Genomic DNA, 12,714 nt, shown 5'->3' with positions numbered 1-12,714 from the left:
ACTAGGGTTCATGATTTCTCGAGCTTTTCAATTTCTCGGGTCTCGAGAATTCTCGAGGCTAATTTCTCGAGGCTTCTCGGGTTGCCGAGAAATTTACATTTACGTACGTTTTCTCATATTATTTGGTTCGCATAACGTCAACAAATTCAGTGGTTTTCCTCTCAAATAAAAGTATAAAATTAATTATAAAACTTTTATTGATTATATTCAAAAACATTAATCTTCTGAATAAGCTAATTAACTTTTTAAAAACAAAACAGAAATAATATTATTCAGACTCATAATTATAATGACAGCACCATTTTTGGCTGGTTATTTAGAACTTATAAACAAAAGTAGCTTATATTAAACTAAACAAAAAATCAACATGAAAGAAAACGTTAATATCTTAACTTATAATAAAATTACAATCACAGCACTATTTTTTTTTTCATGCTTTTGATGCTTCCATCTTTACTGTTACAGTAACGTTTCGGTAAAATCTATAACAAACGCAATTCAAATTAGTAATAAGCCCTTGGAGTAATATGTGATAGACACACAACACAACTGGCAATATAGATAGGTGCTCGTACCTAGTAAAATTTAAGATCATATATTTAGATTATATTATTGATAAAAATAATATGGATAAAAAAGCCATGATGTGTCAATAAAAGTGAAAAGACTTACCTGTTTTCTTTCTATATAGGTACATGATTTCTCGAGTTCTCGACTTTTCTCGAGCTTGATTTCCCGGGAACAAAGCCCAACGATTTCCCGGGAATTCTCGATTCGAGAATTCCCGGGAATGAACCCTATTCCCTACCTTAATCTGAATAATTTTCTCCCCTCTAAACTGTCTTTCTAACAATTTCATTTTTATAAACTGACTTCACGTATGATTTCGATCTCGGTTAATTAGGTACTACCTGTTTATTTATAATTCTTCTCCTGTGAGTTTGTTGTTGTTAATTAAATTATTATCGTTGTTAGTGTTTGTTTTATTTAATTTAATTCTTTATTCATCTTCGTTTGATACAGAGTCGCTTTAATTTCAAAGACCAAAATCAAATTCAAAATAATTATAGATATTGATACTCATCGATAATTATCAGTAGTTATATCGATACATTGACAACAACAACAAGCAACTGATAACTCTGATAACTACCGATACATATACATAGGTACATCACTTTTAATTCGTAGTCAATATTGTTTCTAAACAAATCCCTATATCATAAATGAATAACTGTTATTTATTTCTTCTTAGAAACTATATAATTCCAAAAATATTTAACAAAAAATCTGTAATTACAGATATATCAATATTAGGGTGGTTCAAAAAAAATTACTATTTTGTTTTCTCGAAGAACATTGAAAAATCGATAGAGTATTCGAAGACGTAGAAATTATTAAAATATGAGCCTTAATATTAATATTTTCTATTTAAATAACTTAAGATTTGTTTCTTGCAATTTTATAACTCGACAACGAATTACTCTACAAAAATGAGCAACCTTTTTTGTAGGAAATTCAATGCTCTATAAAAAAGATCGACGATTTTCGTAAGTTTAGCAGTTATATATCGATATTGTCGGTAATTATCAATAATTATCAATACATTAATAGTTATCGGTGAATATCGATTTATTGATAACTATCGATAATAATCGCATATATCGATAACCATATGTACCATATATCTATAGGTATTACTATTACTATTACGGTTACTATTATTGTTATTGATTTATCAATAAGTAATTATCAATAACTGCCCAGCACCACTTTTGCCTGCCCGACCGTCTGAGGTTGCACTCGTAGTAGCAGTGGTTACATCCCGGATCCCGTATGCTGGAGAGAGCAGTTGACATCCTGACGAGTTAGTTAGATGCATATGTATATCTTCTCGGGTAACAAGTTTGCTAAGCCTGGTAGGGATTGAATAGGTCCAGTCAGCACTGAAGGTTTAATTGACGCGATTTTGCTGACTTTTCAGGAAAAACTGTGGTTGCTTCGGCCATGGTGCGCTGATGGAGTGTGTCTCATTCCCGCACCCGTGATGGCCGTGGTGGGTTAACCGTAAGGTAAGAATCGGTTTTTTAATATTAATTTATTTTAATTATCTGATTATAATGTGTTTTTATTATTTTGTCGTGACTGGGGGTAAGATATTAAAATGATAAGAAAGGCGAGATTGAAAAACGGTAACAATTTTATTATATATAGTAAAGTAAAATAGATATAAAATTCAAAAAGATACAAATTACAAATAGAGTTAGTTGTCAAGTAATTTATATGGGTAACATTACAAATGAAAGTGGAACAAAAACATTTATAAAAAGGATCTTATTCTCATTGCAGATCAATACACCTTAAAAGTTAACAAAACCACTTACGTTGATAGGAGCGTTACAATTAATCCGTTAAGGGTAGAGTCGTTTCTTTAACATGTTCCCGAGTTGACTCTCCACGATTAGACCAAGGATCCCGTTCGCGCCCTAAACTTATTAATGAATCAGTGATTATTTGTTCAACATGGGTCATTCACTGGTACTATAAGTCTTTGATGTAGCTGATTTAGTGAAAACTGATGAAATTTCCGATACTAACTACGCTAGAAAACTTCGTGAAGTTCTATAATTTTCACGGTAACCAGAGCTGTTGAACTTGCGTTAACTTCTGCTTGTACACAGGTAATTCTTTAAAAAAATTCTCTTCGTTCACTGTTTCGTTGCTGCAGAATGCCAATGGGCTTATTTTTGGGCAAGAAAATGAATTCGATATTTGTTTAATGAATTTTGAAAAAAATGCAACTTTATGAAATATTTAATTCATTTTGAAATATGTTTCAAAGTCTAAAATAGTTTTTGAGTTTCCATAAAACTACTGCGTGACACTATATGATTACAATAAATAATCCATCAACTTGACAAGTTGATATTCTCATTAGAAAAGGACCCTGTTGAACATTATCAAATTCCAGCATAACTAGCAAAGTACAGTTGGTGTTCATTACGATGCCTGATGTAGTTATTCAACCCGAGATAAAAACGTTGAGTCACTCAGAGTCTCTGAAAGCAAGACTCGAGTCTCCGTCTCTCATCGAGTCTCTCTGGTGTCGCTGAGAGAGACTGTCAAAAAAACTGTTTAGCGTCTCTGAACGAGAGACTCGAATCTCTGAATGAGAGACTCGAATCTTTCAATAAGTGATGTCTCGATAGACATGGTTAAAATTTTCTAAGTTCTATATCTTTTAGAGATCCCAGTCTTTATACGAGAGACTCGTGTCTCTCAATTTTTCAGTTTTATCCATTCAGCTCTCTGTGAGAGACTCGAATCTCTGAATTAACAATTTTATCGTTCGAGTCTCTCATACAGAGACTGTGAGAGATCCATAAAAACACCTAGGCAATAACTGAGAGACTGTGAAAGACTGTGAGAGACGCTCTCAGAAACGCTGAAAATTTTTGTCTAAGGAATGGCAGGAGTTTAGCTGTCTAGGCTTCTGTAGGTGATGAGAGAGTTTAATATCTCTTAGATGTTCATAATTACGCATTTACTAGATATGAAAAAAATTGTTCAGGGGCTTGGGTTAAAAATATTGAATCTAGAATGTAATTATTTTCATAAATGTCTTTAATGAGTCTTTTCTGATGGTCAATTGTATCTAAATTCAAGTAGATCAAAATGCTCTTGAAATTATTCCTTTATTTTCTGATAATGTCAACACTTTGGTTACACACATACATGCTTATGTGAGTAAATGTTATAACAATAATTCACGTACTTATATGTTAAAACGAAGACAAATCATCGAGTGGAATGCAAGCGAAGGTCGCGTCATGTAGAACTGGGCCGAACGTAATTATTGTTGGAATATGTATATAAGTATATCAACGGATTGGACCTTCCAGTCTACCTTTACGTTGTTATTACTTCCTTTAATGAAGTTACGAACAGGTTTTTCTTTACTGTAGACAATTATTGAATTTACGTCGGTGAGATTTGCGCCAATAAGCAGGGTCAGTAAAGGAGGTCAACGATACACTCTATCAACAACGCTTTTGCTCGATATATGCGCTATTGAAGTAAAAAGCTTTTTTTTAAGTTTTTAAGCCAAAGCTAAGAACAATTGAATGACTCAATCCTTCCATTTACGTCAATAAATTATTTTCAAAACAGTAAATCACTTTCACGTTTTACAATCTGTATAAAATGTGTTTTCGTCGTCGCCTTGTATGTCAGAACTCGAAAATTAAATATAAAATGAGTACCTACCTATTTTTATTTATTATAAAAAATTTATTTGATTTCAATTAAAATCCTATGGGATCCGCGGGATTGAGAATATTCAGTCCAGCAAATACAGGGATTGAAATTATCTCATGAGATTGCATTCACTATAGTCATCACAAATGGGGGAGTATTGAAATGACTCTAAATGACTCAAGGCCAAATCGGCCACCCGACCGATTTGTTTAGTTGTCGTCACAATGAGCTAAATACAGGTTCACCCTTCAGTTGCTCAACGCATCATTATAAAATTTTTAACGAATGAAGGCGGCAAGATGAGTGCCATGTTTGCTTAAACAGAAATGTGAGAATTGAAGTTTGTCTGGCCCTTCTTGCTCGGTGGGGAGGCATTTTTGCATCATATTGTAACATGCGATGAAAATTGGGTTCACCACCACACTCCCGAGTCGAAGAGGTCCAATATGGAGTGGAGAACAAAGGAAGAGTCAGAACCATCGAAGACGAAAACTCGCTTATAAACTGGGAAGGTGATGTTAACGATTTTTTGGGACTCTCAAAGAGTTTTGCTCCTCGATTTTCTGAAAAATTGTCGTACGATAAACGCTCCATATTACCGTGACCTTCTTAACAAAGTTCGAGCTCCCTATCGGTCAAAAAGACGACGACTGCCAATCCAAGATGTTCTGTTTCTGCGCCCCACAATGCAGGTCTAGCGGTCCAGAAATTAGTGGAAAAACTGGAATAAACTCGACCACTCTCCTTACAACCCTGTTCTTTCACCATGCAATTTTTATTTATTTGGACCTTTAAAGGAAGCGCTTGGTGGAGAGCGTTTTGCGGACGATCAACAGGTCGAATAGTTTGTGTGGAATTGGTTGGATACTCGTCCGAAGTCATTCTTCGAAAATTGCATGAAAAAACTACCTGTTTGGTGGGGAAAATGTATAAATAAAGAAGGGAACTATGTAGAAAAATAAACACCAAGTTATTTTACTTTTAAAGTAATAGATAACTTTTTTTGACAAAGGCTCGTTTATTTTGAATGACCCTCGTACATGTCTAACTAATTGTGAACAGTAATCTAATCTAGGTCTACCTCTATTTCTCTTAACTCCTGTTTTTTCTTCTAATATCTTATTCCTTATTGACTTCCATAACGGCCTCTGTTCTGTAACTTTTTCTAACACCTCTTCCTTTCTAACCTTTTCTATCGACAGTAGTTTTAGCATCCTACTGAAATGCAGTTTTTTTCTGGCACTTATTTGAAACAGATAATCGTTTCCTTGTTTAAAATAGATTCTAACAAGCATTTTTCACAACCCAATCTAATTTTTTTATAGAAGTAGTTTCTTAAATACTTTTTACAAACACTTAAAAAATTTCACTGCGTTCATTGCTTTAAGTTTTTAACTGTTAATTGCTCTTCTCTAAGTTCAGCTCACTTGCTGAATATTATGTATTATTATTTTTTTTTTAATATGGCTATGAGATAGAACATTAAGGTCTTATACTTTTGGGTCAAATTATTCCATTCACTTACACCTAGACCTAGACCTTGTTGCGACAATATTTCACTTAAAATCCAGAATATTTGTATTAACGTAAAGGTAACATGTCCTTGCTTGATGATGCTGTATTTAGACCATTGATTAAAACATATGTAATCGTAGTCTAATAGGGAAGAAAATGTTTGTTCGATGAGGTTTTTTTTCATGACATGCATTTTTACGCCCTTGTTTTTGTTATTGGATCTCTCCTTTTTAGTAAGATTCGATATCATAAAACTTATTTATTTCCACTCATGGAAAAGTATAGACTAATATAAAATAAATGACCATTATGGTTTTAAAATGACACTTTTTTGAAATCGGCAGGAGTGATATAATGAAAAATAAGTTTCTTCAATTAATACGTGATCAATGCCATTGACTGCTGTTTTATAAAACATACTGTGTAATTAGTGACATACTAGTCATGATATATTTTGTAAGTTATTTTCATTAAATAAACTAGTTCTTCCCCCATATCAGTAACCGTGAGCTCGAAACTGTTAGCCCCATTGCTTCGAGTGGTCGAAATTCACTTTTGTGATGAATACTATGACGTAGTGTCGGCCATCATTCTTTTCTAATTGTTGCTGTTGTCAGTCACCATTATTTTTTAATTGTTGCCCATTGTCACTGACGTCGGCCATTATGGTTTTTTAATAGATATATAGTAATCAATGATTAAAATTTAAAGGAATTGTTTGTAAATAACTGAGAGACTGTGAAAGACTGTGAGAGACGCTCTCAGAAACGCTGAAAATTTTTGTCTAAGGAATGGCAGGAGTTTAGCTGTCTAGGCTTTCTTTTCATTCCGCCGCATCCATTGTCCTGTTTCGCACCCGTACAAAGCCCCGCTCTAAACAAACACCTTTAACAACCTTTTTCGAATTTCTAAATTAACCGTTCGCGAGCATAGAAGTGACTTCTTTTTATTAAAGGCGACACGGCCCTGCGCTATCCTCTGCTTTATATCCCTACTACTCCTTCCGTCCTGACTTACCTGACTTCCTAGATATCTAAAATCAATCACTTCTTCAAATATTTCGTCTCTTATCTTTATATTCGCTCTTTTCCCACAATTCCTTTCCTTGTATACCAGTATTTTAGTTTTACTTTTATTTATTTTAAATACAGTACTGATCTGTCGGTACCGCTTCCATTTTATTTAAAGCTATCTCTAAATCCTCCTTGCTGTCCTCCTGCTAGATGCTAATACTGCTACATCGTCTGCAAATCTAAGCATACTAATCTTTTGCCCCTGTATATTTATTCCTACAGTTGTACTGTCTTTAATGATGTTGATCATGTCTTCGATGTATAAATTAAAAAGTAGCGATGTTAGTGTGCACCCCTGTCTGACTCCCTTCCTAATATTTTCTTCTCTACGTTGCAGCCCCAGCTGTATAACTGCCTGTTGCTCTTTGTGCAAGCTAAATATCACTCTTCTATCTTTGTAACTCATCCCTACATTTTTAAGTATATTTAACATCTTGTCCCATAATATATAGAGCTGTTCATGAAATAATCAGTTTTTTCCATACAGTTAATCAGTGTTTAGTTGTCTTATTTATTCCAACAATTTAGTCATTACTTTCAGATATAGAACGACGAAACTATTTTCTAACAAATTTTCTTAAATATCTCAAAGAGTAAAGTTGATATCAGTGTATAACAAAAATATAAATCTTGTACTCAAGTTCGGGTTTGTATCCCAAAGAGCATCGGAGCTTTTGTCAAGTTAAAATATTTCATGGAATTAATAAATATTTACTTTCCTCATTTCAGGAAAACAAAAAATTAATGAATACTATAGTATTAGGTAGGTATCTACCTATATATACATATAAAGAACTCATTCCATATGCCAAAAATAACTTTAAATAATATTTGCCCTCGATTAGTGAATTTAATACTTTATATTTTTTTATAGTGTATTCTGCATTTAACAGTAGTTTAATCTCCAGTTTTTATTTTATAACATATTATTTACAGCAACGTTTCGATGCAATCATCATCAATTGTTTACTATCGAAATGAATCTTTCTCCGATGCTATTTGCTATTTCCGAAATATTACTATTATCGTAACTGTTTTAAGATTAGTAGTAATTTTTATTAGCTATCAGCTATAAAATTATTTGAATAACATTAAGAAGGGTCTGTTTTATACATTAATACGAAAGTTACACAACTTCCTGCCAACTGAATTCTCATCACTAGCATATACCATTGATAGTTGTACAATTAGATATCCTTTGTAATGACCCTGTTATGTAGTATGCATGAATTACTACAATTAGTAGCAAATATCTAAAGATGGCGTTGAAATTATTATCCCGTTTTCATTTTCCATTCGGACAGAAAAAGGTAAATGAATAAAATTCTGTAACTTTCTTGGTAAATTTTCTTGGATTTATCAGTAAAACATCACAAGGCCAACGATTTACTTCAAAGTTGGGAATTTTATCAAGGCTATTTGCTAAATTTTAATTAATTGCAAAGCAAGTTAACATAGCTCCTGGATGATAAAAGATATAATTAAAGTAAAATATTATAAAAACTTTTACCAATTAAAATTGCACATAAATTAAAATTACAGATTAGAATCACAAACTTAATTCAAAAAACTATTGTCACTAACACACTTAAAAATTTACTCAAAAAAAGAATGAAGAATGAAACAATGAGTTGTGATGGAAGAAAAGACAAAAGCTTGTAAGAGGTCTGTTCAGAAAGTACAGCAAATTTTGAATTTCCGTGGGTCAAGTATATTCGATTTTCATTTTTTTTGTGGTGTTTTGTTGGTACTCATGTTTCTCACTTATACCAACAAGTTCGACCATGTTGAATGTTCATTTAACTTTTGACAGTTGCTTTGCCTGTACGTGTTTCAGCTTGTCTTCGATTTATGCCTATTCCAAAAAATGCATCAAATAATCTGCATCAAATTTTGTGTGAAAAACAAAATTAAATGGGCGGACGCATTCCGAATGTTGATTGTGGCATATGGTGAACCTACCTTGGACCGAAGCAACGTTTATCAGTGGTACAAAATGTTCTCAGAGGACCGTGAACAATGAAGAGCGTGCCGGACGCCAGAGCACGTCAACAACAGAAGAAAGCATTGATGAAGTGAAGAAAATAGTATTGGTCAATCGTCGAACCACTGTTAGACAAGTTGCTGAGGACCTAAGCATATTGATTGACTCCTGCCATTCGATTTTTACAAATGATTTGGTCATGAGACTTGTCGCCGTGAAATTCGTACCAAAGTTGCTTAATTTCTACCAAAAAGTGCATCGCGTTGACATTGCTGAGGAGCTGTTGGATTCTGTCGCGATAACCTAAATTTGCTCCAGAGGGTCATGACTGGTGACGAATCAGGGGTTTATGGTTATGACGAGAAAACCAAAGCTCAATCATCCCAATGAAAACCAAAAAAAGCGCTTCAAGTTACGTCGAATGTGAAGGTTTTGCATACGGGGTTTCTTCGATTGCACGGGCGTGGTGCATCATGAGTTCTTGCCATAGGGTAAAACGGTTAATAAAGAATATTACCTGCAAGTTATGTGCAATTTGCGAGAAAGCAATCTGCCTGAAACGCCCGGATTTGTGGAAGAACAAAAATTGGCTTTTGCACCATAATAATGCCCCTGTTCACACATCGTTGTTTGTGCGCGAATTTTTGGCAAAAAGCAACACACTAATAATGCCGCAGTCACCGTATTCCCCAGATCTGGCCCCCTGTGACTTTTTCTTGTTCTCGAAACTGAAGAGGCCCATGAAAGGGCGGCGCTACGGTGCGATTGAGAAGATAAAAACGGCATCGAAGGAGGAGCTGAACAAGATTACAAAAAGTTATTTTTTGAAGTGCCTCGAGGATTGGAAAAAAACGTTGGCACAAGTGTATAATATCTGGTAGGGATTACTTTGAAGGTAACAAAATAGATATTCATGATAAAATAAATACATTTTGAAGAAACACAACATTCGCAATACTTTTTGAATAGACCTCTTATTTTGCTAATAAATCTAAGAATATATACCAGAATATGTTTAGTTTTTTTTTTATTTAAGTACTCAACTCTGCGAGATTATGTATCACAGAAAAAGATGTCTAAAATGAAAATTCAAAGGAATTTGTTATATTTTTTATTTAATATAGATACAGCGATTTTCAGTCATTTTTACTGTTATGATGGCCTTACCACGGCAGAGGAGCAGAATATGCCAAAGTGTGAGCAGCATAGGCAGCAACCAGTGGTTTGTTGTGAACGTCATACCTGTATTGAGAGCTTACGGCAGATGGAAGGGCAATAGGAGCCGGGGCAGCATAAGCAAAATGGGCTGGAGCAGCGTAAGCCTCAACGGCAACGGCGGGTGCAGCGTGAACTGGAGCAGCGTATGTGGCAACGACAGGGCTGCTAATTATGTCGGTCCTGGATTGATGACTCACTGCAGAGGGAATAGATACAGCAGGAGCTGCAACGGCAACCTCTCCGTGAAGAAAACCAGGACGAGCAGCAGCCACGGCCAAAAATACAGACAACACCACCAGCTTGAACATTTTGAACGAAGTAGGTCTGTGTTGCTTTGATTAGAGCAAAAACGAAACTGATGAAGATTGAAAATATCTCAGAGATTTTATAGTGCAGTTCTTTTACAAGAAGTGACGTCGTTGCTGTTATCCTTGACCGACCTTGGCGAAATTCGTACAAGGAAAGTGGCCGCCCGCTCTGGAGGCGTAAATTGTTACCATTGCGGAAATATCGAGTTCTTTCGTTTAGTAATATATGTCAACAGAAAGCGAAATTTGTGGCATTTTGGTGTTTAATTATGTAATGTACGTAGCCACTTACGTACGGTCGATTTGGTAATCTTACAATTTATTTTGTTTAATGATGGTTTGGAAACAGAATATGTAGAATGTACATAAGTAGAAGATAAACCCACTGAATGTAATTCTATTCTTCATAGAAATTTACTGCCAAGGTAATAGCTAATGTTTTAAATAGTAAATTAAATATGAAAATAAATATATACTTATGAAAACAATATTCGAACAAGTGTCGTAAATTATCCAATATGTATGCATATATCACCGCCAATATAGGTCACGTATGGTTTACCATATTTTATATTAAAAAAGAATACGGAGCGACCAATTAAACGGCTGAAGCATCCCGTTACAAATGGTACTTCGATGGCCCCAAGTGGGAAATACTTCTGCCTGGTTTTGGGTGATAAACGATTTTAGTTATAGATTATCGATAAATTGATAATGTGATAATGTGACGACTTTACTTGCTATAATCTTTTGTTTGATTTTTTCTAATTGTAGTTTTATTGTAAGCTCTCTGTGAGAGACTCGAATCTCTGAATTAATAATTTTATCGTTCGAGTCTCTCATACAGAGACTGTGAGAGATCCATAAAAACACGTAGGCAATAACTGAGAGACTGTGAAAGACTGTGAGAGATGCTTGGGTTAAAAATATTGAATCTAGAATGTAATTATTTTCATAAATGTCTTTAATGAGTATTTTTCTGATGGTCAATGATCTCTCAATTCAAGTACGATTTTAGTTATCGATTATCGATAAATTAGTAATGTGGCGACATTACTTGCTATAATCTTTCGTTTGATTTTTTCTGATTGTATTTTTATTGCGTTTTACTTTTCAAATATTATTCTTTTATTTTTCTGTAAATATTGCAATATCTCTTTTCAATTTCTGTTTTCATGATGTCTCTTCAAATATTTCGATTCTTAATACTATTCTATTACTTATTGTCACTATCTAAATATCTTTTAAAACATTTTTATTAAATTCTTTATACCTATAAATTCTATTGTCTTCTATTCAAATAATTTTGTTGCTGTACTTTCATATAATCTCTTTAAAAATTAATTTAGCATGCTAACAGTTACACTCTATATTTCTCGTACCCTCCTAATTGATATTTAATGATGGGTTTCTTCGGTGGTTTGGGACTTAATTCCTTTTCTAGCATTTCTTATCTTGAGTCATTTTACAACGGTACCTACTATCTTCTAACTGGTTCCCTACTAGGGTTCATGTTTTCTCGAGCTTTTTAATTTCTCGGGTCTCGAGAATTCTCGAGGCTTCTCGGGTTGCCGAGAAATTTACATTTACGTACGTTTTCTCAACAACAAATTTAGTGGTTTTCCTCTCAAATAAAAGTATCAAATTAATTATAAAACTTTTATTGATTATATTCAAAAACATTAATCTTCTGAATAAGCTAATTAACTTTTTAAAAACAAAACAGAAATAATATTATTCAGACTCATAATTATGATGACAGCACCATATTTAGAAAAACAATCAACTTAAAACTGGTGAACAAAAATAGCTTCTATAAAACAAAAAAAAAAGTAACATGAAAGAAAACGTTAATATCTAAAATTCAGGTAGAAAATAAATGTAAATTATAATTAAATTACAATCACAGCACCATTTATGGCATGTTAATCACAATAAAAACAAATGAAAACTTTGCAAGATCAATGGAACATCTCACGCTGAGGAGCTGAACAACAGACAGACAAATACATAACACTTAGGTCAGCTTACTCTGTCTGATGAAATATGCCTTTAGAAAAACTAATGCATTTATAGCTTTATCAGACAGCCGATTTCTTATTTTATTAACTATATTTCCTGAAATAGAAAACACTCTTTCATTTTCAGTTGAAGTAGGCTTAACTGAAAGCAATGCTTTGTACATCGATTCTAAATTTGGTGACCTCTTCCCAGTCTGTTCAAAAAGTAAGAACTCTTTCTTTACTATAGATTTTGACAGTGCCACTACACTTGCCTCCTCATTTGTTGAAATGCCTTTAATTGCTTTTTCTAATTGAATTTCGAAGCTTTCGGGTTCAAGTTCTGATGGGCTTACTTC

At 33.7% G+C, this 12,714-nt stretch overlaps 1 protein-coding gene across 1 annotated transcript; it reads right to left on the bottom strand.

The window, feature by feature from the left end:
* Positions 1–9,924: 9,924 nt before the first annotated feature.
* Positions 9,925–10,413, bottom strand: LOC108735368 (larval/pupal cuticle protein H1C-like). Its single transcript, XM_018467306.1, has one exon. It carries the CDS (start codon positions 10,353–10,355, stop codon positions 9,993–9,995), a length of 363 nt encoding a protein of 120 aa, XP_018322808.1. The 5' UTR covers positions 10,356–10,413; the 3' UTR covers positions 9,925–9,992.
* Between the last annotated feature and the right edge of the window lie 2,301 nt (positions 10,414–12,714).

This window comes from Agrilus planipennis, unplaced genomic scaffold (assembly GCF_000699045.2).
Source record: "Agrilus planipennis isolate EAB-ADULT unplaced genomic scaffold, Apla_2.0 scaffold27, whole genome shotgun sequence".
In the NCBI taxonomy this organism is placed as follows: Eukaryota; Metazoa; Arthropoda; class Insecta; order Coleoptera; family Buprestidae; genus Agrilus; species Agrilus planipennis.
This window is presented reverse-complemented; position numbering and strand designations above follow the sequence as displayed.

Coding starts and splice junctions, on each gene's coding strand:
- LOC108735368 (XM_018467306.1), bottom strand. CDS start 10,355: ATGTTCAAGCTGGTGGTGTTGTCTGTATTTTTGGCCGTGGCTGCTGCT.